Source organism: Leucoraja erinacea, chromosome 15 (genome assembly GCF_028641065.1).
Source record: "Leucoraja erinacea ecotype New England chromosome 15, Leri_hhj_1, whole genome shotgun sequence".
NCBI classification, from domain to species: domain Eukaryota; kingdom Metazoa; phylum Chordata; class Chondrichthyes; order Rajiformes; family Rajidae; genus Leucoraja; species Leucoraja erinaceus.
This window is the reverse complement of record NC_073391.1, coordinates 39,651,876-39,677,740: the sequence shown is the minus strand read 5'-3', so window position 1 is coordinate 39,677,740 and position 25,865 is coordinate 39,651,876. Positions and strand designations below refer to the sequence as shown.

Sequence of the window (25,865 nt, the reverse complement as noted above, 5' to 3'; positions counted from 1 at the left end):
GTCATTACTGGCATTGTATGATATTGCAAAGTCACATTCAAAAATTGTTCTGCTGCTTCTAAAGCATCCACATCTATATTAATATTTCAAGGTGGGTAAACGTCCCAATGAAAGAAGAATATGTTTGCATGAAGAATAGCAAAGCCACTTTTCGATGGGCAAGGTAGGAGAGATAAAATATGGGCACTAAGCCACATGGCAATCAGCACTGTGAAAGTTTAAACAAATAGAGCAGCACAATGGTATTTGTGTTTCTAATCTTCGTCCCCTTGAAAATAATGCTTCTTCAGTTTCAATTCAAGAAAAACAAATTAACGTATCATTTGCACAATTTATTCATCAAGATCGACTAAATCTAATTTACATCATTGAGGCTACAGTGACCTGTAGAGTTTGAAAACAGGGTAAGCAGCAGACTACAAAAGATGGCGCCCAAGCCAGGCGACTCTCTGTGTGCTAGCACCAAAAGTGGATCAGCAATCACTGATTAGAATCGCTCCACTCTTAAACGACTACTCCAACAGCAGATTCACTTCAACATGTATCTGTACACCGTGGATGGCTCGACTGTTATCATGTATAGTCTTTTTGCTGACTGGTTAGCATGAGACAAAAAGACAGGTTAGCCACTCAAATCCAGGCCAGGCAAAGAACATAATAGAGCAACACGTCATCAAAAATGGATTGTGCTGGGTATCATATTAATTTGCGGTCATTTACCCCAAAGGATGTACTTCTTGCAAATTTCTTATAGTCTCAAATAACCTTGCACAGTGACCAGATTATTATCTATGCAGCTTGAGCATTCCTAATCCACTCTTCCTCTTTTCTACCATCAAAATCCATAGAAATTAAACTGGTTTAATTTATCCTATTCGCTCTCATCTCATACAATACAGCTTCAGCATCTCTTTCAGGCAACACAAGTATTAAAAATGCACGTAAAATATTTCAAAGTAAACTTCAATGGAAATAATACTGGTAAACATCTGACTGTCATATACAGAAACATGTAATTACAGGCTGAGTAATCCTCTTGGTTAAATTTTGGAATCCCTTTCCGGACCTGTACATCTTTATTCTGAGTTTAATTTGAGGCTACAGCTCCTGAGATCATCTGAAATTTAATCCCATCTTAAGTTACTACTTGAAAAGCACCTGGATTAAACGGTTTAAGCAGAAATGAATTCGATATACCAATTGTATTCAAATTATGTCATTCAAAACTGCCTGCCAGTGAGTAAGAAAGGAAACAAACATGACTGTGCGCTGATACCTCTGCACAAATTAAAGAACAATTTTTAGAAAATATGAGTGGCATTTGTTTCCCAAATAATTTGGTGCAATTACTGAACCACAAAAGGAATCCATTCAATTTTTATTACCATGCCAATCAAAACAAGGCAACGAGTGTGTCTCTAACCACTTATGTAGATGCTCGATATTCGCTCAGATGGAAGTACTTGCATTTGATCTAAAAATCATTGACTGAGAGGGGGAACAAAAGAAAAAACAATACTTTCAATCATTAATATCCAGCCACTCTAATTGAAAAAATACACAACTAGATACCAATTATCAGTGTTCTGTGCAATGTCAATCAATTATAGGACACAGAGTTTCTTGTAAAGACTGGCATCTTGGAGAAACAACTAAGTTCGCTGAACCATACACAGCACAATTAAACCAAGGAACTTAGGGATTAATGTACAAGTTTCACAGGGGAAAACATTAAAGTAGATTCAGCAGCTGTCGCAGGTGAGTGATTTGAGTGGGCAGACAATTTAAACCCAAGCTGAGTCCAATTCAAGTAACCAACTGATCGACTGATGCCCAATTCAACACTGACATTGGTACATGTAATTGGGTAGACACAAAAAGCTGGAGTAACTCTGCAGAACAGGCAGCATCTCTAGAGAGAAGGAATGGGTGACATTTCGGGTCGAGACCCTTCTTCAGACTGAAAAAGCTGCCTGTGGATTTCTTCCAGCTTTTTGTGTCTATCTGCGGTTTAAACCAGTATCTGCAGCTCCTTCTTACACAGGCAGTGAGGCTCTCTGTATGAGCCTTAGTGGATTTATTTATAAAGAAATTACCTGATCAAATCCAAATCGAGCCAAATCCAAATATTTGTAATGTTTTTTGATACCAGATCTGACCTGTTGGGACTCAAATCAGTTAGCCAGGCTATAGTGCGATCTTTACTGAAAAAGGTGGCTATAATAATGTCTGATTTGCAGAAACTCAATGGAGATGTTGTAAAACCAGAAGCATTATGAAAAGAATTGTGGTCATTTCCTAAGTGCTTTCAAAGTTTGAGTTCACTAATAATCTTTGTAATATTAATATTTTAAAAAATCTAATTATTTCCTTATCTACTTTAGTTTAGAGATACGGCACGGAAACAGGCCCTTCGGCCCACCAAGTCCGCGCTGACCAGCAATCCCCGCACACCTACACACACTCAGGGCTCGAAATTAATGGTTGCCCGGGTGCCATTGATGACTCAAAGCGCCGCCGGGCAACTAAACACAGAGTCATTTTGCCCGGCTTGGCAACCAAATACTGGTTTGTACCGAAGATAGACACAAAAAACTGGAGTAACTCCGCGGGTCAGGCAGTATCTCTGGAGAAAAGGAACGTGACGTTTTGTGTCGTCGGTGATGGCTGTATTGCGTGGGAAAGGTACTAGGTGCGGGGTGACGAAGTGTCGGAGTGAATGACGGGTCCCGCACAGCGGCAACAGCAGCTGCAATAGCGGCTCCATCTCCTCCTCCTCCTGCACTCCCGCCCGCCCTGATAGCGGCCACTGCTTACAAATCCGCTAACGGCGCTTTAAAAAAAAACCTTCCCGCACGACGAGGCCAGGAGGAGAAAGGGAGGGGGAGGCCTCGGCATGCAGGAAGTTTTTTTTTTTTTTTAAGCGCCGTTAGTGTCATTCGCTCCGACACTTCTGAAGCAGCTGCACCATAGATACTATAGCTATAGGATCTTTAAGTTACACCGCTCGGCCCCGCACCTTGCTGTTGGCTGGTAGAGGAGGGAGGCGATGACGAGGAGTTCCCAACGGCCAAGGCAGCGGGGCGATGTTGTCCAAGGGGCGCTGAACTTCCTTCCTCCCCCCCTTCTACCCCTTTCCCATCCATCCTGCACCTCCTTCATCCATCCTGTACTGATTCCCCATCCATCTTGTACTAATCCACGCATTCATCCCATACTGACCCACTCTCCATTTACCCTGCACCTTCCCCCATTCATCCTGTAGTGTTCACCATTCATCCTGCACAGACCCTCCGATCCACACTGCACTGACCCCCCCCCCATTCATCCTGCGCTGATCTCGTCCTCCCCCATCCATCCTGTACTGATCCTCCCATTCAAGAAGAATGGGGGGGAACAGTCTGAAGAAGGGTCTCGACCCGAACCGTTGCCTATTTCCTTTGCTCCATAGATGCTGCCTCACCCGCTGAGTTTCTCCAGCACTTTGCACTGAGCTTCTCCAGCACTCAGTACCCCCATCCATCCCGTACTGAACCCCTCCCATTCAACACCACTGACATCCCCCGTGCTCTCTCCTCACAATTTTACCTACCACAACCAACACGTACTAATTCACCTGCCTCAATCCATCCATTCCGCACCGACTGCCTTCTAAACACCCCCCCCCCCTCCACCGCCATCTATCCACCTCGCACCGATTCACACTCACACCCCTCCCTGACCCTATTGTCCTGGAAATGTCTTCAGAGCGAATATTGACTATGTTTGATAACGGAATGCAATCAAATGTGTTTTAATTCCCAATGTTATTATTTGTTTTAATCCATAAAGATGGATTAATTAAATTGTGAACACGTGAAACATTAAAACCGCAGTGTTCGATTGTCACTGCTACCATTGACACGGTATTACAGAATTCATTTAACGTCAAATCAATGCTCTTAATATGGAGTATCAGTACTGTAGTTATTTAATGAGCAACATTCACAACTATACGTACGCATATATGTTACCATGGTCCAGGATTTATTGACACTGGTTGATCATACGCTGAATAACCCAACCACATTTTTGTTTGGAAGTGGAAAGAACTAATAGAAATTGCATTAATTGTAATGTGTAAAAAGAGTCGAGATACTGTCTTATAATTTTGCTGCATGTCATTGTGGGATATATCATGTCTTGAATGGTGAATGTTTAGTTTGTGACTTATTTGAAGCAGAAATAATATTTGAATGCTTCATTGAGTATAATTCTGACTGGTAACTACGCGCTTCGTCCGAGCACATTATCGCACGCGTCATGCAAGCCATCTTAAATGACCACCTAAACTGTCATTTGGCAACCTAAAAAGCTGCCAAGGTTGCCCGGCTGGCAACAGGGAAAAAAAGTTAAGCGAGAGCCCTGACACTATGGACAACTTACAATTTTACCAAAGTCAATTAACCTACAAACATGTACAGCTTTGAAGTGTGGGAGAAAACCGGAGTACCCGGAGAAAACCCACTCAGGTCGCAGGGAAAATGTACAAATTCTGTACACACAGCACCCATGGTCAGGATCAAACACAGGTCTCTGGAGCAACTCTACCACTGCGCCATCCTAGTCCATCAAATATAACTCAAAGTAACTACTTTATAATTCCCAACAAATGTTTTGGTAAGTGTCTATCTACTGGTTCAACTTTTCATAATTTCCATGCATAGCTAATTCACTCTTCAGATTTTTGGAATTGGCTTTAAATTCAAGACTCTAAATTAAGAGCAGAGCTGTATTTCCCAACTTTTGTAGCATGCATCAGCTGTACCTGATCATTTACTACGTTGCCTGCATATTTAACTTTTACAAGCACTGCTGAGCAATTAAAAAATGTATTATGTTAATCATGGTATTAATTGCAGTGTTAAACAATAGGATTTTCCATTTTTTGAATTGTCCTAACAAACAGACGTCACGCAAATAACCAATAACAATATTTATGCGTGTTGACATCCATTTACAACCCTAAAAGACTTTACATCTCAATATCAAACAGCTTGGATAACTGTTAAGCTTACCACCACGAATATTATTTTTGTAATGTAAGTTGAACCAAGCCGGGTGCAAATGAAAGAAGGGTAGAGTACAATGATTGAGGGGGGGATAGGAGGGACAGGCAATTCCAGGGGAAACAGGGAGGCAAGAGAGGCCGGAAGGGTTTTTGTGACAGCAAAACGGTTCAGTTTGGGGAGGAGGGATGAAAGTATGACAGATGCCTGGACGAAAGTGAGATGGGGGGGGAAGCCGGGACATGGTGGGTGGGGTCAGAAGCAAAGTGGAGGGTGTGGCCTGAGGGTGTGGGCTCTTTTTGGATCAAATATCTTGTAAATTTTCTAATTCTTCCTGGTTTTAGAATTTAAATATGAAGATTAATAAAACTTATATTCCAAAATTACAGCAGCTAGGATCAACTTAACACAAACATAGAATTGATAGTTAACAGTCTGTTCTTTGAAGTTAGATTGATTGAATTGATTGAAAGATACAGCATGGAAACAGGCCATGTGAACCACCAAGCCCATACCATTCACACTATTTTTATGTTATGGAAGGAACTGCAGATGCTGGTTTACACTGAAGATAGATACAAAATGCTCAAGTAACTCAGAGGGACAGGCAGCATATCTGGTGAGAAGGAATGGGTGACATTTCAGGTCGACCCTTCTTCTGCAACACCCTCTCCCACTGCTCCCCTCCAGCTCTACGACCATGTTTTGACCAAGATTTGTCTGAAGAAGGGTTTCGACCCAAAACCAAAATTTCTCTCCAGAAATGCTGCTTTACTCCAGCATTTTGTGTCCACCTAGTTTTATGTTATCTTATGTTCTCTTCCACTCCCTGCACATGGGGGAAATTAACAGATGCCAATTAACCTACAAACTCGCCTTTAGGATGTGGGAGGAAACCAGAAAATCTGGAGGAAACCCACGCAGTCACAGGGAGAACATGCAAACTCTGCATGGACAGCACCCATGGTCAGGATCGAACCTGGATCTCTGGTGCTGTGAGGCAGCAGCTTTACCAGCTATGCTCATGTGCCACCTTGAGCTCCGATCCTAATGGTAAATGTCAACCATCACACAATAAGCGAGTTCGGTATTCCGACTGCGTATGCCCAGGTCATGAGTCGCTCACGATAAACACTCTCGGCAGCTGTGCTGCTGGATGGGTGCAGGCCTGTGTTTCGTCCGTGGTCAGGGTCTCCGGCGCTGCAGGCGTTGTTGAGTTGCTGCTGGGCCGTTCCGTCCCCTCCCGAGTGTCCCGTACCAGTCCGCTAGTGCGGAGTGGGGCGCTGGCTCTAGCTTGGCTCTGCCTGTCCCAGCCAATTTGACCAGCGGTCCTGGACTGGCCGGGATCCGGTCCATTGCAGTGGCGGCACAGGCTTGCAACCGGCACTGAGGGGAGGCGCTGGCTCCAGCTTAACTCTGCTGTCCCGCCGGGTTGACCGACTGCCGTGGACTGACGGGACACTGGTCCGGAGCAGTAGAGTTGGCGCTTCTTCTCCGCGCTGGCTGTGGGCCCGGGCCGCCGCTGCGACGGGCCAGTGTCCCGTTGGTCCAGGGCTGTCGGTTGGTCCGTCGGGACAGGCAGCGTTGAGCTGGTGTTGGCGCTTCTTCTCTGTGCTGGCTGTGGGCCTGGGGCGCCGCTCTGGAGTCGCCCCGGGCCTCTCCAGACTCCCCCAGACGGGGGTGGGGCACTCGGGACAGGGACAGTCCAGTGGCGGTTTTGGCAGCACTTGCGGCACCGGGGACCTGGGTTCGACCCTGGCTGCGGATGAGGCGCAGGTCTGCGTGCATGCAGCGGCACGGTTGCCGAGAGTGTTTACCGCGAGTGACCTTTGACAAATCCCATGATTCCGTGCTTTTTCGGAATACCGAACTCACTTATTGCAGCTTCTTTTATGTGCCAACATAACATTCGGGGGTCAAATACAGCATGAGCTGAAGGAAACACAACAATCTGTAATTTCAACAATTAGTGAATCAGCAACAATTATGCATGGAATGCAAGATAAGTTTCCAAACTCATTACCGCCTTAATGTTTTACCTCAAAGTATTTTAGCTGTGTAGTATCTGCTGATTACAATTTCTTGTCTATGATTTTTCTCCAGCTCACTTCCTCTACTCCTTATCATCTGTTTCTTCACATTGTTTTTGCATAAAACACACAGTTGCACAATTCTTAAATGTTTTAATGGTTATTTGACCATTCTTTTACATCTAGTTCAGCATTTTCTTTCTCCTAGCCAGTATGGCTCCATCATTTCCTGCACGGCAAACGGAAATGTCTCATCACTGAGAAAAGCAGTAACCATACTTTCTTCACCAAGATTGGAATTCATAATGTCGTCAGTGGATTGTAATGCAGGTCAAGCCCAGGTTACGTCATGGTTCCGTTCCTGTGGATTGTTCGTAAACCAAACATTATGCAAATCGGAATTGAGGCCATGGACACAGTTCCCACATGGCAGAAGATGCCTGCAGCAGCTTAATAGCTGGTGAATCTCTGCCGCCAGTCTTCCAAATGCGTGTTCATATGTACAGGCTAGACATAAGTCAGGCATTCGCAAGCTGGGGAGGACCTCTGATCACAATAACAATCTTTGAGACTGACCACTCTGTTTACAAAATGAAAAGTCTGTGCTTTGGACATTCATATCAAGTCTGAATTTAAAAAATTACATGTCAGAGTAAGAAGCACTGGCCTCCTATATATGTCGTGAATGCTTGCTTAACATACTTGAGGTATTTGTTAGCTGGATACCAATCAGTACTGCATCCAATAAATTGACAGGCTGAAACGGTGATGCCCTGCACACAAACATGCAACTGCTGCCAGTGGATCGAGTTTTAAAACAGTCTTTCCTCAAGAAATGACTGAGATGAAAGCTTCGACAGTCAACAAAGTCGGATCCACAGGCTTTGCTCAGATGAGTTTTTGATGAGGATGACAAAGACTGCTATTAACTCCATTTGGTTTTGGCTTCTTATTGTCACATGATACAGTGAAAATTATTATTTTGCATGCTTTACTTTACTTTTAGACACTTTAGACATACAGCGCGGAAACAGGCCCTTCGGCACACTGAATCAGCGCCGACCAGCTATCACGCTGTACTTAGTATTATCCTACACTCAAGGGACAAATTACAATTTTTACCAGAGCCAATTGATCTACAAACCGTAATGCCCAAGTGTGGTTGGAAACCGGAGCTCCCAAAGAAAACCCACACGGTCACAGGGCCAATGTATAAACTCTATACAGACGGCATCTGAGGTCAGAATCAAATCCAGGTCACTGGCACTATAAGGGAGCAACTATACCGCTGTGCCAAAATGCTGCCCTTCCCCATGCTATCCAATCAAATCATACCGAACACCTACCATATAAGTACTATCAAGTCATACACAAGTACAACAGGTAATGCGAAGAGAAAAATAACCCAAGCTAATTATATAGTTTTCCAGCTACAGAGAAACTAGAGCTTAAAAAACTGTGCAAGGGCCATAACCAATGAGATGCGTTGGGAGATCAGGGCGACACATGTGGTTATGAAAAGTGACAGTGGGAGAGAAGCTGTTCGAGAATCAGGTGGTGCACGCTTTCAAGCTTTTGTATCTTCTATGTGACAGAAGAGGGAATAACCAGGGTGTAAGCGGGTCTCCTGAGGCAGCCTGAAATGTAGATGGAATCGATGGAGTTGGAAAGTTTGCGTGCTGGATTGGAGAAGCATCCACAACTATCTACAACTTCATGGTCATGGGCAGAGCCATTTGCAAACAACATTTGCAAGTTGTGATAAATCCTGATAGAATGTGCATTGTGAGAAACATGCCAAATTTCCTTAGTCTTCTGAAGAAGTAAAGACATTATGTCCATAACTGAAGAAGTAAAGACATTATGTCCATAACTTCTATGGACAATGTCCATAACTTCTCTTAACTGCACAATTCTTCTAACCGAGTCAACACTTTGAAAGTCCACTGTTCAGAAGAATCAAACTGGATGTTGGCCACCACTCAGACTTGCCACTGGCTATGGTTTCCACATAAGTGTGCCAGATGTTGTAATTAGTCTGAAGAAGGGTCCCGACCCACAACGTTACTTATCCATTACCTCCACGGATGCTGCCTGATCCACCGAGTTCCTCCAACAATTTATTTTCAGATTATGAATTTTTTTGTCCTGGCTGAATGGTTAACACCTCTTCCTGCTTTTAGCACAGGCAGTCCAACACGTATTTTAAGTTCCCAAAACTCTTCCTGTCAACAGATTCTCTTAATATTCCCTGCTGATCTTCCTTACTAACCATAAATTATGGTGGAATAAATAGGAGTTAGATTAATAATTTTAATATTGAAAGTTTTCATTCACACATAACCTGTTACCATATCGCAGTATTGCTTTGCAATTGTTTTTTAAACATTATTAAACATTATGCGGCTATATTTATTGTAACCAGAATGCTTGAGAACAATTTTAACTGAATGCCAGCTTTTTATTTAAACCTTAGGTTTTCTCAGAAGGCTTTTCTTTCTTAGAATGCATTCTAGACAAGAAAGAGCAACACTGCCAAGTTAACTTATCAATCACCCGGCTATGAGTAAGAGCACAACACTCGGTCCCTCTGCTTGAGACAATCATCTAAAACAAGCAATCTTTCTTCTTGTACTTGTATGCAGACTAATCTGGCATTGCAGCGTGTTATTTTAAATTATGTCCCTGAAGCACTATGATATGATTTGGTCATAAATTTATCTGACAGACTTTGTCGTTATTCTATAGCAAAAACAAAGAACTGAACCACATTCAAGTACTGCCCAGCAGCTGAGAAAAAAAGAAAATAACATACACCAAATTCATAAATTCCTAAGTTCATTAGACGTATTTTTACTAGAATGTTGCCTGGGTTTCAACAACTAAGTTACAGAGATAGGTTGAATAAGTTAGGTTTTTATTCTCTGGAGCCTTAGGTTTTTAAGGGGGGGACCTTTTCTTTAAAATGATGAGAGGGATAGACAGAGTTGATGTGGACAACTTTTCCCTTTGAGAATAGGGAAGATTCAAACAAGAGGACATGACTTCAGAATTAAGGGACAGAAGTTTAGGGGTAATATGAGGGGGAACTTCTTTACGCAGAGAGTGGTGGCGGTGTGGAATGAGCTCCCAGTGGAAGTGGTGGAGGCAGGTTCATTGGTATCATTTAAAAATAAATTGGATAGGCAGAATGGAGGAGAAGGGATTGGAGGGTTATGGTACGAGTGCAGGCAGGTGGGACTAAGGGGAAAAAAATGTTGTTCGGCATGGACTTGTAGGGCCGAGATGGTCTGTTTCCGTGCTGTAATTGTTATAATTGGTTATATGGTTCATTAGACGTATGACCAGAATTAAGACATTTGGCCCATCAAGTCCACTCCGCCATTCAACCATGGCTGATCTATTTTTCTCTCTCAACCCCATTCTCCTTCCTGTAACCTTTGACACTCTTACTAATCAAGTACCTATCAATCTCTGCTTTAAAATTACCCAATGTCTTGGTCTCCACTGCCGTATATGGCGATGAATTCCACAGATTTACCACCCTCTAGCTAAAGAAATTATTTCTCATCTCCATTTTAAAAGTGTGTCCTTTTATTCTGAGGCCGAGCCCTCTGCTCCTAGATTCTTCCACTACTGGAAACATCTTCTATACATCCACTCTCTGGTCAGTTTCAATGAGATCTCCGCTCATCCTTCACAACTCCAGCAAGTACCTACCCAAATGCTCCTCATATGTTAACCCAATCATTCCCGGGAGCAGTCTCGTAAACCTCCTCTGGGCTCTCTCCAAAACCAGCACATCCTTCCTTAGATATTGGACCCAAAACTGCTCACAATATTCCAAATGTGGCCTGACCAGCGCCTTACAAAGCCTTCACATCCATCCTTGCTTTCATATTCTAGTCCTCTCCACATGAATGCTAACAATGTAGAATTCTTTACTACATACTTAATCTGCAAATTAACATTTTAGGTATCCTGCACGAGCACTCCCAAGTCCCTTTGCACTTTTGATTTCTGAATCTTCTCTCCATTTAAAAAGTCTACACCTTTATTCCTTACACTAAAGTGCATGGTCGTACACTTTGCTACACTGTATTCTATTTGCCACTTCTTTGTCCATTTTCCCTACCTGTTGAAGTCCTACTGCAAGCTTCCTGCTTCCTCAAAACTACCTGCAACTCCACCTATCTTCACATCATTCGTAAACCTGGCCATAAAGCCATCAATTCCATAATTCAGATCATTGACATGCAACATGAAAAGTAGCGGACTCCACACTGACCCCTGCAGAACACCATTAGAACACTAGCCGCCAACCAGAAAAGGTTCTCTATATTTCTACTCTTTGCCTGCTGCTAATCAGCCAATCTTCTATCTATGTTAGTACTTTGCCTAATATAGAGGACTCTTATCTTGTTTAGCAGCCTCCCATGCAGCACCTTAATAAAGGCCTTCTGAAAATCATAGTCTCGTAGACTACACACTCAATTCAAAAACTGTTGGAAAATGAAAGTAAAAAATACTGGAAACATTCAGCAGGTTAGGCTATGTTTGGGAAAAGAAACCGAGTTAATAAGCGAGTTTCGTTTCTAGATAAACGCAAAGAATCATGGGATTTGTCAAAGTTCATTCGGGATTTTTTAAAAAGCGAACGCAGCGCTGTATAAACTGCGAGTACATTTTTGGTCTGAGTTATCATCTTCTTTGAATCTTATATTGGTTATGTCTGACCAAAATTATGACGATATGACGGGATGATTTTTTGCGATGGAAGGTCAAAGCTTTGAAGAGGGGGTTAAAAAAGACGGGATGAAAAGACAAACTCGCTGCTCTTGCTTACGCTGCAACGTACATGAAGAAGCCCGTGCTGTCGACTGCCGGTGGAGAAAAACGTTATCGTGCTGATAATACAAGACACCCCTGAAATGTGGAGAAAAAATTCTTCCCGATCCCATGAGCGAACTGAAAGATGGGTGGCTTGGAGAATTGGAAGCACTAAACTGCAGGCCTCCCACATCCATCGTCGAGCTGTCAAATCACCTTGCCAGTTATGATGAGGCTAACCAGCCAGCTACTTCACTAAAGTCTCGCCTACCTAGCAACTACAAAGAAGGCAAGGCCTATGGCTAAGGTAAACAAAAATGCTGGAGAAATTCTCTCAGAAGCAGGGTCTTGACCCGAAACATCGCCTATCTCTTCTCTCCATAGATGCTGCCTCACCCACTGAGTTTCTCCAGCATTTTGTCTCCATTCGATTGTCCCAGCATCTGCAGTTCTTTCTTAAATACAAGGCCAGTAGCTATTTCATTTCATCCCCCCCCCCCCACAAAACGAAAACAATAAGAATTACTTGTTATTCATCCTCATGATTTCGCTCACTCACCGAAGCATTAAGCAATACAACCACCAAAATCATTGTAGTTTTGTACTGATGAACATTAATACACCGAGTTAATAGTTTTGAAAGCAGTATTTTCTTACCTCGAAGAAACAAAACTGGAAAATATGGATGAAATGTGGGTCCATACACACACAGTAGCTCAGCTGGCGAGAATGTTTACCCCGAATGACCTGTGCATGGGCAGTAGTAATACTGAATTTGCTTATATTTCAGGTTGAAGACCCTTGTCAGAACCTTGACTACTGTCTATTTTACGACAGATAGAAGCCAATTCTTTTTTTGGGGGGGGGATGTGGGTGGAGGCTGGAATGGGGGAAGAGATTAGAGCACATTCAAGGCAACAAAATGTGGCCACAATCACAAAGCAACTTTAAATCATTATCTATTTGGTGCAAGATTACATTATTTTAACCAACATCTTCCAACAATCTATTGTTACATTACTTCAATATAGCTTTCGGTTAGGTTAATCAAAATGGTTTAATATTTTATTACACAGACTGAAGTGTGGAAATTTGGTGCCTTTCTTGGAAACAATTAAATATTCAAAAATTGTGTGTTCAGATAAAAGGCAAGATAATTAAACTATTATTCCCAGCCAGGAAGTTTTCAGTCATTCCTTTTTAATAAAAGAGGAGGACAAATACTCAAACAAATCATTTCTATGTCAGTTGTAAAACTGGAAGGATTGCTAAAATGGTGTTGAGCATTGTTGGGGTTCAATTACATTTCAAGTAAATTTGAACTTGAACAACCACTGCAATCTAGATTTTTATTGCACCTGCTGCAAAATAAAGCAGCGAAACACTGAAATAAAACAAATGAAATTCAATGAAACAGTTAATAAAACCACATTGTATTATGTGACGTGTTTTGTTGAACAATAGTCGTTCTGTTAAAGACTTCCAAGCTGGTCATCGATCTGCCCCTTTAGGCCCAGATTAGTGTGTGGCTCAGAACAGGAAATTAGAAATATTGTTTGATTTATTGCTCAGGTGATTGATTTAGGTTTTGTACACTTACTAAGCAAACAGTGGGATTAACTGAGAATTTGACATCTAAAGCCATTGGCAATATTACCTCGCAACAAACCTTAACAAACAAGGAGGGACCAGAAAGATGGGTAACAGGACTTCCAAAGTTACAGTGCCTTCCATAATATTTGGGACAACGACCCATCACTTATTTATTTGCCTCCGTACTCCACAATAGAAAAAAAAAATCACATGTGGGTAAAGCGCACATTGTCAGATTTTATTAAAGGCCATTTTTATACATTTTGGTTTCACCATGTAGACATTACAGCAGTGTTTATACATAGTCCTGCCATTTCAGGGCACCATAATGTTTGGGACACAGCAATGTCCTGTAAATGAAAGTAGTCATGATTTGTATTTTGTTGCATATCCTTTGCATGCAATGACTTCTTGAAGTCTGCGATTCATGGACATCACCAGTTGCTGGGTGCCTGTATTGCAGCCATCTTTAGCTTATGCTTGTTTTGGGAGCTAGTCGCCTTCAGTTTTCTCTTCAGCATATAAAAGGCATGCTCAATTGGGTTCAGAATGGGTGATTGATGGCCACTCAAGAATTGACCATTTTTTAGCTTTAAAAAATTCCTTTGTTGCTTTAGCAATATGTTTGGGATCATTGTCTTTCTGGAGAATGAACCGCCAGCCAATGAGTCTTAAAGCATTTGTTTGAACTTGAACAGATAGGATGTGTCTATGCACTTCAGAATTCATTATGCTACTACCATCAGCAGTTGTATCAACAATGAAGATAAGTGAGCCAGTAACTTCAGCAGCCATACATGCCCAGGCCATAACAACCCCACCACTGTGTTTCACAGATGAGGTGGTATGCTTTGGATCTTGGGCAGTTCCTTCTCTCCTCCATACTTTGCTCTTGCCATCACATTGATATGTTAATCTTCATCTCATCTGTCCCCAAGACCTTTTTCCAGAACAGTGGTTACCCTTTTAAGTACTTCTTGGCAAACTGTAACCCGGCCAACCTATTTTTGCGGCTAACCAGTGGTTTGCATCTTGCATGTAGCCTTTGTATTTCTGTTCATGAAGTCTTCTGCGGACAGTGGTCATTGACAAATCCACACCTGACTCCTGAAGAGTGTTTCTGATCTGTCGGACAGGTGTTTGGCGAGGTTTTCTTTATTACAGAGAGAATTCTTTGGTCGTCACCTGTGGAGGTCATCCTTGGCCTGCCGGTCCCTTTGCGATTAGTAAGCTCACCAGTGCTCTCTTTCTTCTTAATGATGTTCCAAACAGTTGATTTTGGTAAACCTAAGGTTTGGCTGATGTCTCGAACAGTTTTATTCTTGTTTCTCAGTCTCATAATGGCTTATTTGACTTTCATTGGCACAATTTTGGTCCTCATGTTGATAAACAACAATAAAAGTTTCCAAAGGTGATGGAAAGACTGGAGGAAAGACTAGTTGCTGAGAGCACCTGCATTAAGGAGGAAATTAAACACACCTGAGCAATTACAAACGCCTGTGAAGCCATGTGTCCCAAACATTATGGTGCCCTTAAATGGGGGGACTATGTATAAACACAGCTGTAATTTCTACATGGTGAAACCAAAATGTATAAAAATAACCTTAAATAAAATCTGACAATGTGCACTTTAACCACATGTGATTTTTTTTTTAAATTATAATTCTTAAACTGTGGAGTATAGATGCGAGTAAATAAATGACGTGTCTTTGTCCCAAACATTATGGAGGGCACTGTATTCCATATTACTTGTAACAAACAGAATTTTACAAATTTAAAACTCATGAGAGGAATAATATAGCGTCCTTCCGACCCATGATAATCGCCAAAGGTCTTTCAATATCCGATCAGCAGAGAAGGTTATTGGCTGCAACCTTCCCTCCATTGATGAACTGTACACTGCAAGGGCCAAGAAGCGAGCAGGCAAGATCATCTCTGACCCCTCTCACCCTGGCCACAAATTCTTTGAATCACTTCCCTCTGGAAGGCGACTCCGGATTGTCAAAGCTGCCACAGCCAGACATAAAAACAGTTTTTGTCCACGATTAGTTGCTCTACTCAACAGCCAAAAATCTGTTTCCTCCCTTTGATCCGGTATTGATCTGGTATTTTGTTGGTTCACATGCTTGATCAATGGTTTTATCATTAATGTTTTATTATTATTAATGTTTAGTGTTTTCTGAGTCATTCGTAACTGTCACTGTATGTCACGTTGTTACTTGTGGAAGGAGCACAAGGCAAATTCCTTGTATGTGAATACTTGGCCAATAAACTTACTTTCTTAATATTTCCAGAAAGCAAAAAAGATATTGACAATGATTCCAGCAATACATGTCATATCATACGTTACTCCAGGTTTTACTGCTATGTTAACCTGTAACATTATGGCAATGTTTACAATTCTCAAGAACTTCAATTCACAAGCTGGCTTCATAAATTTCCACATTACACTTATCTAACCTTACAAGAATGTACACACGGTGTTTCCAACTATCTGAAGGTGTTGATAGGTTTTGCAGTCAAGGATCCCATGCAACAATAATAGAAGTAGCCCAGAGCTGAGCTGCACTGTTTGTATGGTTGCATTCTGTTGTGCTGACTCCATAAAACTGCACATATTACTCAAAATACTTAAGTGATCATTGTAGAAACAAGGAACCGCAGATGCTATTCTACAAAAGACACAAAGTGCTGGAGTAACTCAGCAGTTATCCAGAGATGCTGCTTGAAGTGCTGAGTTACTCCAGCACTTGGGTGATTATGGTCCCTCTCTAAACCTATAAATCTTATATCAAATGGTATCACTGACTCAAACAATATCACAACTGGCCTTTGCTTCCAATGTCTGTAAACGGAAAGTAATTGTTTTTTGTTGATTTCGGTCATAAAGTTCTACCAGATAAAATACTGAGGCTTGCAGCAGTGAACACCAAAAGATGGCAGAATCTGAAAGAGTGCAAACAAGAGATACTATTTCTAAGTCTAAAGTATTGCACATTATTCATATCCTCTGAAAGAATTAAAAGGGAAGTCTGTGCAAGGGATCAAAAAATGAGTGCAAGGTTTTATATCTGTGTATATGGTGAGTGGCTGATCGGAGTACATGTGTGTGTTCTTAAGTGTGCGTGTGTGAATCAGTGACTAGATATTAGACTAACTACTTGCTGTCAAAACCCCAGGGTGGTTAGTCAACAGCAAGTATTCCATGTTAAAAGAAATCAAACAAAGGCAGCTTCCACTCCTCAGTGGATGCAAGTCATTCTCAATCAAAAAGGACTGCCCGTATGATGGAAATTACAAGCTATAATTTGAGAGGTAGACAAAAATGCTGGAGAAACTCAGCGGATGAGGCAGCATTTATGGAGTGAAGGAATATGTGACGTTTCGGGTCGAGAACCTTCTTCAGACTGATGTGGGGTGGGGCGGGAAGAAGAAAGAAAGAGGCGGAGACAGTAGGCTGTGGGAGGCATCCTCAACTTCAAAGGAATACAAACATACAGGTATATTTACCTGGATATGTACTTGAACAGCTACAGAACAGCTGCAGATTGAATGCTGAAAAGTGACACAGAGGTAAATAGCCCCATTTTTGTTATCTAATAACTAAATGCATTTTCTAATTTATTCTAACAAATCCTTCACACTTCCAAATATATTAATTCAATCTCACCTTGGCCTTTTATATTACAGTAACCTCCTCAGCTTTCCTAGCTGTATAACTGAAGGTACATATACTAATTCTCATTTGCCTTGACATTCTTCTAAAATGATGCTGCTCTGTATTGGATTTAACTTCAGCTGCACTGTACTTTTTATTTTATATAGCCTTGCCTCGTTCTCCCTACAAATGAGTGTGGGTCAAAGTTGTCAGTGGTCAGCCTCTTTGAAAGAGCAGCCACATTACAGTGAAGAGTATCACTTCACCGTTCTACAAGTTCCGAGTCTGCTCACTGTTTACTACTTTTCTGAAATGCATATCATCTCCGTGCTTTGAAATTATGCAAAGTAAACCCAAATCATTATAGTTATCAAAAATGACAAAGGTCCAAACATGGACCTTTGAAGAACTATTGGATAATTTACTCTATGAATGAAAATAAGAAAAACTGAAAATTATAGAAATTTGAAATGAAAGCAATAAAAGCATTTAACAGGTCAGAGTGCATCTATCAACAATGAAAGAGTTAACATTTCGAGTAAAGAACTTTCATCAGAATTTTTGATGAATACTTTTCAATCTTCAAATGTTAACTGTTTCCTTTCCGTGGATGCTGCCTGACCTACTGAGTTTCCCGCATATTATTTTATTATATGTTACTCCAGTCGTAAATAGAACCATATCTATTTTCCAACCTTTGACCAATATTAAAGCTGCTATGACTGCTTCAATACCTTGCTTGATGACTTCTTGTTCAAATGGTATTTTAACAAAAACCTTCCTGAAAGGTTATTTACACATCAGCAGCTGTGCATTGAAAAAAAAGATCAAACACAATTTGTCTCCAACAAATTAAGCTGATTGTCCCGTTAGCTTGTGTTCTTTTAAGTGACAATTCATTTTGATCCAGGTTAAAAGCCTCTTCACTACAACTACTGTGCTCTCCAACCAGTTTCCTGCACCGTCGGAACCTCACTACCAGTGCACGCTGCCTTCGGGACAGCTGCTATGGTGAGGAGACGGTTGCCCACCTCTTTGCAGAGTATGGATTTGCAAAGAAAATCTGGAGAGGTTTGCAAGGGTCCCTGTCACGATTTATTACAAACTGCTCCGTCACGGTCTTTTCCCAGGGACGCATTCAGAGACTGACATCGAGTGCTGCTGGAAGGTCCTCAACTCAGTGAAAGACCTTCTTTGGTCTGCCCGAGCTTTGTTGACCTCCCAGCGGAGCGGGATTCCATCGGGGATGTTGCCGATTGGCCCGCTGCAGGCTTCAGGAGTACGTGCTGAGGGACGCACTGAAGCTTGGTGCAGCCAATGCCAAGATTCTGTGGGGGAGGACCATAGTCTTTTGTCCTTCCTCTGCTGGACATGAAAACAAAATACCCCTGAGGTACTGGCTCACTTTTCTTCATTTATGATACAACTGCTGATGGTAATAGCATAATGAATTCTGAACTGTATAGACACATCCTATCTGCTCAAGTTCAAACAAATGCTTCAAAACTCATCAGCCAGCAGTTCGTTCTACAGAAAGACAATGATCCCAAATATACTGCTAAAGCAACAAAGGAGTTTTTCAAAGCTTAAAAATGGTCAATTCTTGAATGGCCAATTCAATCACCCAATCTGAACCCAATTGAGCATGCCTTTTATATGCTGAAGAGAAAACTGAAGGGGACTAGCTCCCAAAACAAGCATAAGCTAAAGATGGCTGCAATACAGGCCCGGCAAAGCATCACCACAGAAGACGTTCAGGAATTGTGACGTGCAGGTGATGTCCCAGCGTCATTGCATGCAAAGGATAAGCAACAAAATACTAAACTTGACTACTTTCATTTACATGGCATTGTTGTGTCCCAAACATTATGGTGCCCTGAAATGGGAGGACAATGTATAAACAATGCTGATTTCTACATGGTGAAACCAAAATGTATAAAAATGGCCTTTATTAAAAATGACAATGTTTACTTTAACCAAATCTCAAATTGTGGAGTGCAGAGGCAAATAAATAAATGATGGATCTTTGTCCCAAACATTAAGGAGGGCACTGTAAATGTGAGCTTCTTGGTTGGAATCAGCATGCAGCGCAAATTTAACAATATATTTTTGAAACTGACTAATTACTCGTCAAACCTCGCACAGCTAAAATCATGTTTAGCAGTAGGAAATACTTAACCCTATTTGAAAGCATCAACTACTCACAGTTTAGATGCTGGCTACTTTTTTTTCTGGCTGTGTTGAAATTATTTGATGCTTAAACAGTTATCTGCAGTTGCACATTTTTATAGTGGTATGGTGATTGCTGAAGGACCTCATGCTAACTGCCTGTCTTGTACAAAACCTGTTTATTCCAGAGATGGGTAAATTGGTAGGCAATCCCCAGAATACAAAATGTCTCTCAAAACAAGCAGAAGGCACGCAGGACAAGAGTCCAGTGGAATGGGAGAAAGGGAGAAATAGGATTTGCAGCACTTTTACATCGGATCCTCAGCAATGACCAGCATGTGAGATGTTGGCAGTAAAATAATGGCATCCTCTCTGGAATATCTCATCTGCTACTATCTTAATGTGTGCAGGGCAAGGTTTACATTACCAGCTACTTATGAGCTGACAATAGCCAGAAACCAAACATGCTACTCCAAAACCGGAGCATGACGTCGATTAACTTCTCTCAGTCTGCTGAGTACAACTGCATTCAGAAGTTTACCGAGTCTCTCTATTCAAACAGAATGAATCACATTTAACTCATCCTTGTTAATATAAGACTAAAGACCAAAACTGTGGCTTTGTTACAATTGTAAGAGTACCTATCATGTACAGAGCAGACAGACACAGACACAGACACACACACAGCCCAGTGGACACCACGTGCCAACTCTCCCATACAGGAAATCTCCAAGTTATGATAGGGTTTTGTTCCTGAGAACTGTACATAATTCGAACTGTTTGCAAGTCGCATATGAACAAAAACGATTGTTGCAGTTTGTCGGGGCTAGGAGAGGAGGACGAGGTCAGAAGGCACTCAGAAATGTCTTGTTCCCACCCAGCAGAACATGCCTGCAGTCCCACAGCAGCGGCTAAATCCATTCTCTTCCATTCTGCCGATCTTCAAATCACCCCTTTGGTCTCCATAAATTGGGCATAATTTATGGACACCTAACTCAGAGAGGACCTGTATTCTTGAACCAATAGGGGTTTCATATCCTCAACAGCATGTGTTGTGGTCGGGCAAGTGTTGAAGCCTTCGTTCCGCGGCCATTTATACATGAGCGCAGCACAAATACAAAACCATGTTACTATAGAAATGTAATGCAGGCTTAGATTGCCAGAAGTTTGCAAATAGGTTATCTCCATTAAAATAATTTTTAAATATATATGTTCCCACAATATATCAAAGACTGAGCTAATAATCAGAAGCCAGCATATATTGTGTACAAACAAAAATTGTTTGGAACCTTTACTCTTGTTTAATCAAGGACTAAACACTAACGTACTTAAGATGTGGAAGTGCTAGGGAAAATAGCTATTTTCATCAGGTTCTTGAAGTTCAAGGAAACTAACAATTGGAATACTTCTATGAAATGTGTTGATATTTCAATGCTTGGAACACAAGAAGTTATTTAAGGTTAATAATAGAGATAAATGGCAGAAACAAGGATCGCTCTTCAACATCCACTGTACCTCCAGGGTGTATCAGTCCCAAGTGCAAAGTGGCAGCATTTGTATATGCAAATTGCCGGCTCTACTTTAGTTACAGTTTAGCAGTATTTTCAAGGCCAATTATACCTCATGTAATGATCTACAGAAAAAGCATTTACCATGTTGTAGAAATTCATCTCTCTGGGTCCACGAGGAGGTGGCTGCAACTGTTTTAATACCGTGCCATCTGGATGTTGTAACATACCTAGAAACAAGATAAATTGTTGTGAAAATATGCTTTCCATATATAACCTTTAAAGTTATGCAACCAGCATGTTTGAACACTGTTTGTTAAAGCGCATGGTTTTTGCCATTTACTGTCAACTTTGAATGGCTCAAGTGTAAAATCATCAGATGACACTCCCACATACACATTGGAAGGCCCCGTCCACGGATGAACACGGAGGGGAGGCTGGCTGGACTATGGTGCCGTCCTCACCTGGGTGCCATTTATGTTATGTTGTGTCGTGGACTTCTGTATTTGTGCTTTTTTTTTTATTTTAATTCAATTTCAATTTTATTTTTAATATGTTTTATTATTTATTTATTATTTATTTTTATAATTTCTTTGTGATTTTTTTAATGATACTGCCTGTAAGGAAAATTCATTTCGTTGTCTCAAATTGAGACAATGACAATAAATTTGAATACAATACAATACAAGCTAGTCACTATTCCAAGGCCTGCAGTAGCAATCTCTAGCTTCTGTACTCCCCTGTGTTTTCTAAAGCCCCACTCCTGCTTTCTTCACCTCACACCCGCAGTGGGGCGGCACGTGGCGCAGCAATAGGGTTGCTGCCAGAGACCAGGTTTGATCCTGAACACGGTGCTGTCCGTACAAAGTTTGTACATTCTCCCCATGATCTGCTTGGGTTTTCTCCAGTTGCTCCAGTTTCCTCCCACACTCCAAAGATGTACAGGTTTGTAGGTTACTTAACGTCAGTAAAATTGTAAATTGTCCCCGGTGTGTATAGGATAGTGTTAGTGTGCGGGGATTGCTGGCCGGCGCTGACTCGGTAGGCCTGTTTCCGCCCTATATCTCTAACCTAAACTCCCGAAGTGCAATAGCTCTGGACAAATTTATTATTAAGGTAAAATCATCCCATCTGTTGTACCACTTCCCTTTCTTCCCTGACCCACAAGCCTAAATTGTAATGTTATTTCCCGTCTTAAAGCCAAACTTCCATTTTTTTTCTTCCAATTTTGTTCCTGAATTCTGTTCATACCTTCTGCAATTTCACTCTGTACAACTGGCCCACCTCCTATTCATATGATCTTATTCCCATTAAACTAACAAGCACCTATCTTTCCTTCTGTAAAATAATAAAATTGTAAAAGACGACAAGGAGATGGGGAGAATGAGCTCAAAATGAAACGTGACATACTTAGCTCCCGTATGGTCGATTTTGATAAAAGTTTGAGCCATGTCTGTTACTCTGTGTCTGTCAGGGGTGCAAGATTTACAGCTGCTGTTAGAGCATTCTGAGGAAGACAAATGCCAGAGTACCTGTGTGAAATCTCTTGTGGTTAATAGTGTAAATAAACAATAAAGGGAAAATCGCTATAAAAGATCACATGAATCGTTGTTCAATGAACAGTCTAGTTTGACTGTTCCCAACGGCCATGTATTTGATGCTCTTACATAAAGTATTGCCTTGATTGCCTTACCAGATCCTTGTGGTGCATTTTAGTTTTATTTAACATTTCCTAGCCTACATGTTGATATCCCCTTCAGGGACTGCCCTCTTTCAAATTTAGTCTAGTTTATTATTGTCACAGGTAGAGTGAAAAGGTTTTATTAAGAAGTTTGCTATCATCACTGCTCTCCTCAAAAAAACAACCCATTCTCTTGAATGCATTGTAGCATTCGAAAACAACAATCCTGTTGAACAGAACTACTTGCTCGTGCCTCTCCAGTAAGGATTCTACCCTACCACAGTATCAAAACTTTTCTATCGGCCTATACGACTGTGTAGAAGTAACAAAGCTAAAACAAACTGCTGGAGGAACTCAGCGGGTCAAGCAAGGTGGATGCAAAGGGATAGTTGATGTCTCGGGTTAAGACCCTGCAACAGGACTAAGAATGTAAAGGGGGCGTATAAAGGGGAAAAGTAATGTAAGCTTCTTTAATGCAAACCGTTCTGCAGCTTTCACCAGTCAAATGCATCCATCTATTGCGTGTCCACTATCATCCAGATGCATACGAATACATTCACCTGATTCCATTCTTATCAATACAGTTATACTTAGCAAGTCAACAATTATGTTGTCTTCCCACTCTTGCTTTGCTGCATTTAAGAGTCTATCAAAGATACACACTTGGCCACTTCCCATTTCTCAACGACATACTTCACCTCAATGACATTATCCAATAATAAATGCCTGTGCTGATTCCACTTACCTTCACCTCACCAGCATTTTTTTTTACCATCTCTAAACTGTTAAATTATTTTGTTTGATATGCAGTATAGAATAAGCAGAGATTTCAGAGGAAATATTTTCAGAGTGAAAATGCTCCTGATGCAAATTCCATAACCGAGTCACAATCTCTCCTTGCGCAAGAATGTTTACTACTTTTGGTGCCAAATCTGACTCAAGGTTTAGTTTGAACTTTATTTCTGTTCCACAATAAGGTTACCTATCGCCATATCAATAAAATTGCCCAACTCTGCCCCCCTCATCACATCACCGGAGCGTCACAGTGGCGATATGAGTTTCTGCTCTTTTACCACGCCAGAAACCTGGCTTCAATCCTGACTACTGGTGTTATCTGTGCAGAGTTCGTACAATCTCGGGTTTTTTCCGGATGTTCTGGTTTCTTCCCAAATTCCAAAGAGGTGGAGGTTTGTAGGTTAATTGGCTCTGTAGATTGTCCATAGAATATAGGATAGAAATAGCGTACAGGGTTATTGTTGATCAACACTGACTCCATAGGCCGCAGGGCTTGTTTCCACACTGTACTCTAAATTAAACCAAACTGCTGAAATCATCACAGGGCCTTAATTTCAACCACATTCCTGACTGGCCTCATTTTAATTTATGCAGAGTACACTGATGCCAGTTTAGTTGAGCAAACAAGATCCTGAATTACACCAAGGGAGAAATCAACTACAAAAGTTATATTAAACCTTTATAGAACATAGGTCCACAATGATTAAGCATCCAAATCGAGTCATCTTGAAAATTTACTTTCATGGTTTCAGGGATGGGGAATTTCAATTGTCAGGTTAGCATGAAAATGTTGCTGTTGTTCTCCTTACGACAATAAAGTGCAAGCAAAGATGAGAGGAGGATGAGGATAGGGAAAACAAATGCCTAGGATCCCTTCTGGAACACTAGGTGAGCATGACAAAGCGTTGCATTCGAACCAGAAGCGAAAATCGAATTCTTTCAGGGAGATTTGCTACTTGTACGCTGAAGGGATTAAACTAGTCTAGCAGGGGAGTGGAACCCAAAGTAGTAGTGTAACAGATGAGAAAGTTGAAATAATTATCCAGGTTAAAGCAAACAAGTCTTGTTGGGAGGCTGGGCACGGGTAGGACATGAAGGTCTATTAAACTAAACTGCATTTACTTTCATGCACAGAGCCTCATGGACATGGCAGATGGACAGAGCATGGATTGAAATTTAATAATTACTAGACCAAGTGGGACCCGTTGGGCTCCATCCCCCAACGCGGGGGGGTGCGGTGGGGAAGGGGCAGGGGATGGGTGCGTGGGCGGGGAGGGTAGGTGGGCCGATGAGAGTTCCCCCCCCCCCCTGATCGGCCCTCCCCACTCCCTGACTTGTACCCGAACACCAGGATCATGGGACCAAATTGCAACCAGAACTGGATGAGCAGCCCCTTCAAATATTGGTCGAGGGGCAGCAACCTCTTTACCATTGGCAGCTGTCATTGTGGCAGTTGGCAGCCAGCTTGAGAGCCCATTGTGATTGGTGCACTGTGTGAGACATTGTGACATCATCACTGTGCGAGGGCTGGAAGCTGTCTGTGAGAAGGCGGTTTTGGCTGTTTTTAAAATTTCAACAATTAATAACTTCGGAAATATAGGTGGAAATGCAACGGGAAGATGTTTATCGCCACCAGGGGGAAAATGTGAGTAGGATGTGTGAAAATGGGAAAGCTAGCGTTTGGAAGAAGATAGGAATTAACCAGATTGGCACGCACACGCACAAAAAATAAATTTGAGCAATGGTCAGGATTAGCAGCTCAGTGTTCGAGGGTATTGATGTTTCCAGCATGACACAAGATTCAAGATTCAAGATTCAATTTATTTGTCATTTGGACCCCTTGAGGTCCAAACGAAATGACGTTTCTGCAGCCATACATTACAAACAAATAGACCCAAGACACACCATAATTTACATAAACATCCATCACATCGCTGTGATGGAAGGCCAAAAAAACTTGACACAGGAGGGGGAGTTGCACTATTGATGAACAAAATCATGCCATATTTAGAGAGGATATCCCAAGGAGGAATATCCAGCAAGGCCATATGAATAAAAATAAGAAAGGTGTGATAATATTGATAGGATTTGTACTATAAATGTTCCAATAGTCAGGGGGGAATTAAAGGATCAAATATGTAGGGAGATCACATATAGGTGGAGGATACAAGATAAGCATGCAAATTGGATACAACATTGGCTTGGTGGTAGGAGGCAAAGGATAGTGGTGGAGGATTGTTTTCCAGATTGAAGGCCTGTGAGTAGACGTGTGCCATAGAGATCAATGCTGGGTCCTTTGATGTTTGCCATTTGATGTTTGCTATACACATTAATGTTTTGGATGAGAATTCAAGTGACTATTAATAAGTTTGAAGATGACACCAAAATTGGTGGTATTGCGGACAGTAAAGAAGGTTGCACAAGGTTACAACTGGGTATAGATTAACTGGAAAAATGGGCAAGGAATGGCCGATGGAATTAAACTCGGGCAACTGCAAAAGGAAACCAGGGCAAGACGTACATAGTGAGTGACAGGATCCTGACAATTGTTGG

The 25,865-nt window shown here is 41.6% G+C and overlaps 1 protein-coding gene across 1 annotated transcript in view; it reads right to left on the bottom strand.

The window, feature by feature from the left end:
• ipmkb (inositol polyphosphate multikinase b) overlaps nucleotides 1-25,865 on the bottom strand; it is an 87,466-nt gene that overhangs the window by 51,579 nt on the left and 10,022 nt on the right. The window contains exon 2 of the mRNA XM_055647245.1: nucleotides 20,981-21,066. Within this exon, the coding sequence (XP_055503220.1) occupies nucleotides 20,981-21,066 (86 nt within the window). The remainder of the gene's footprint in view (nucleotides 1-20,980; nucleotides 21,067-25,865) is intronic.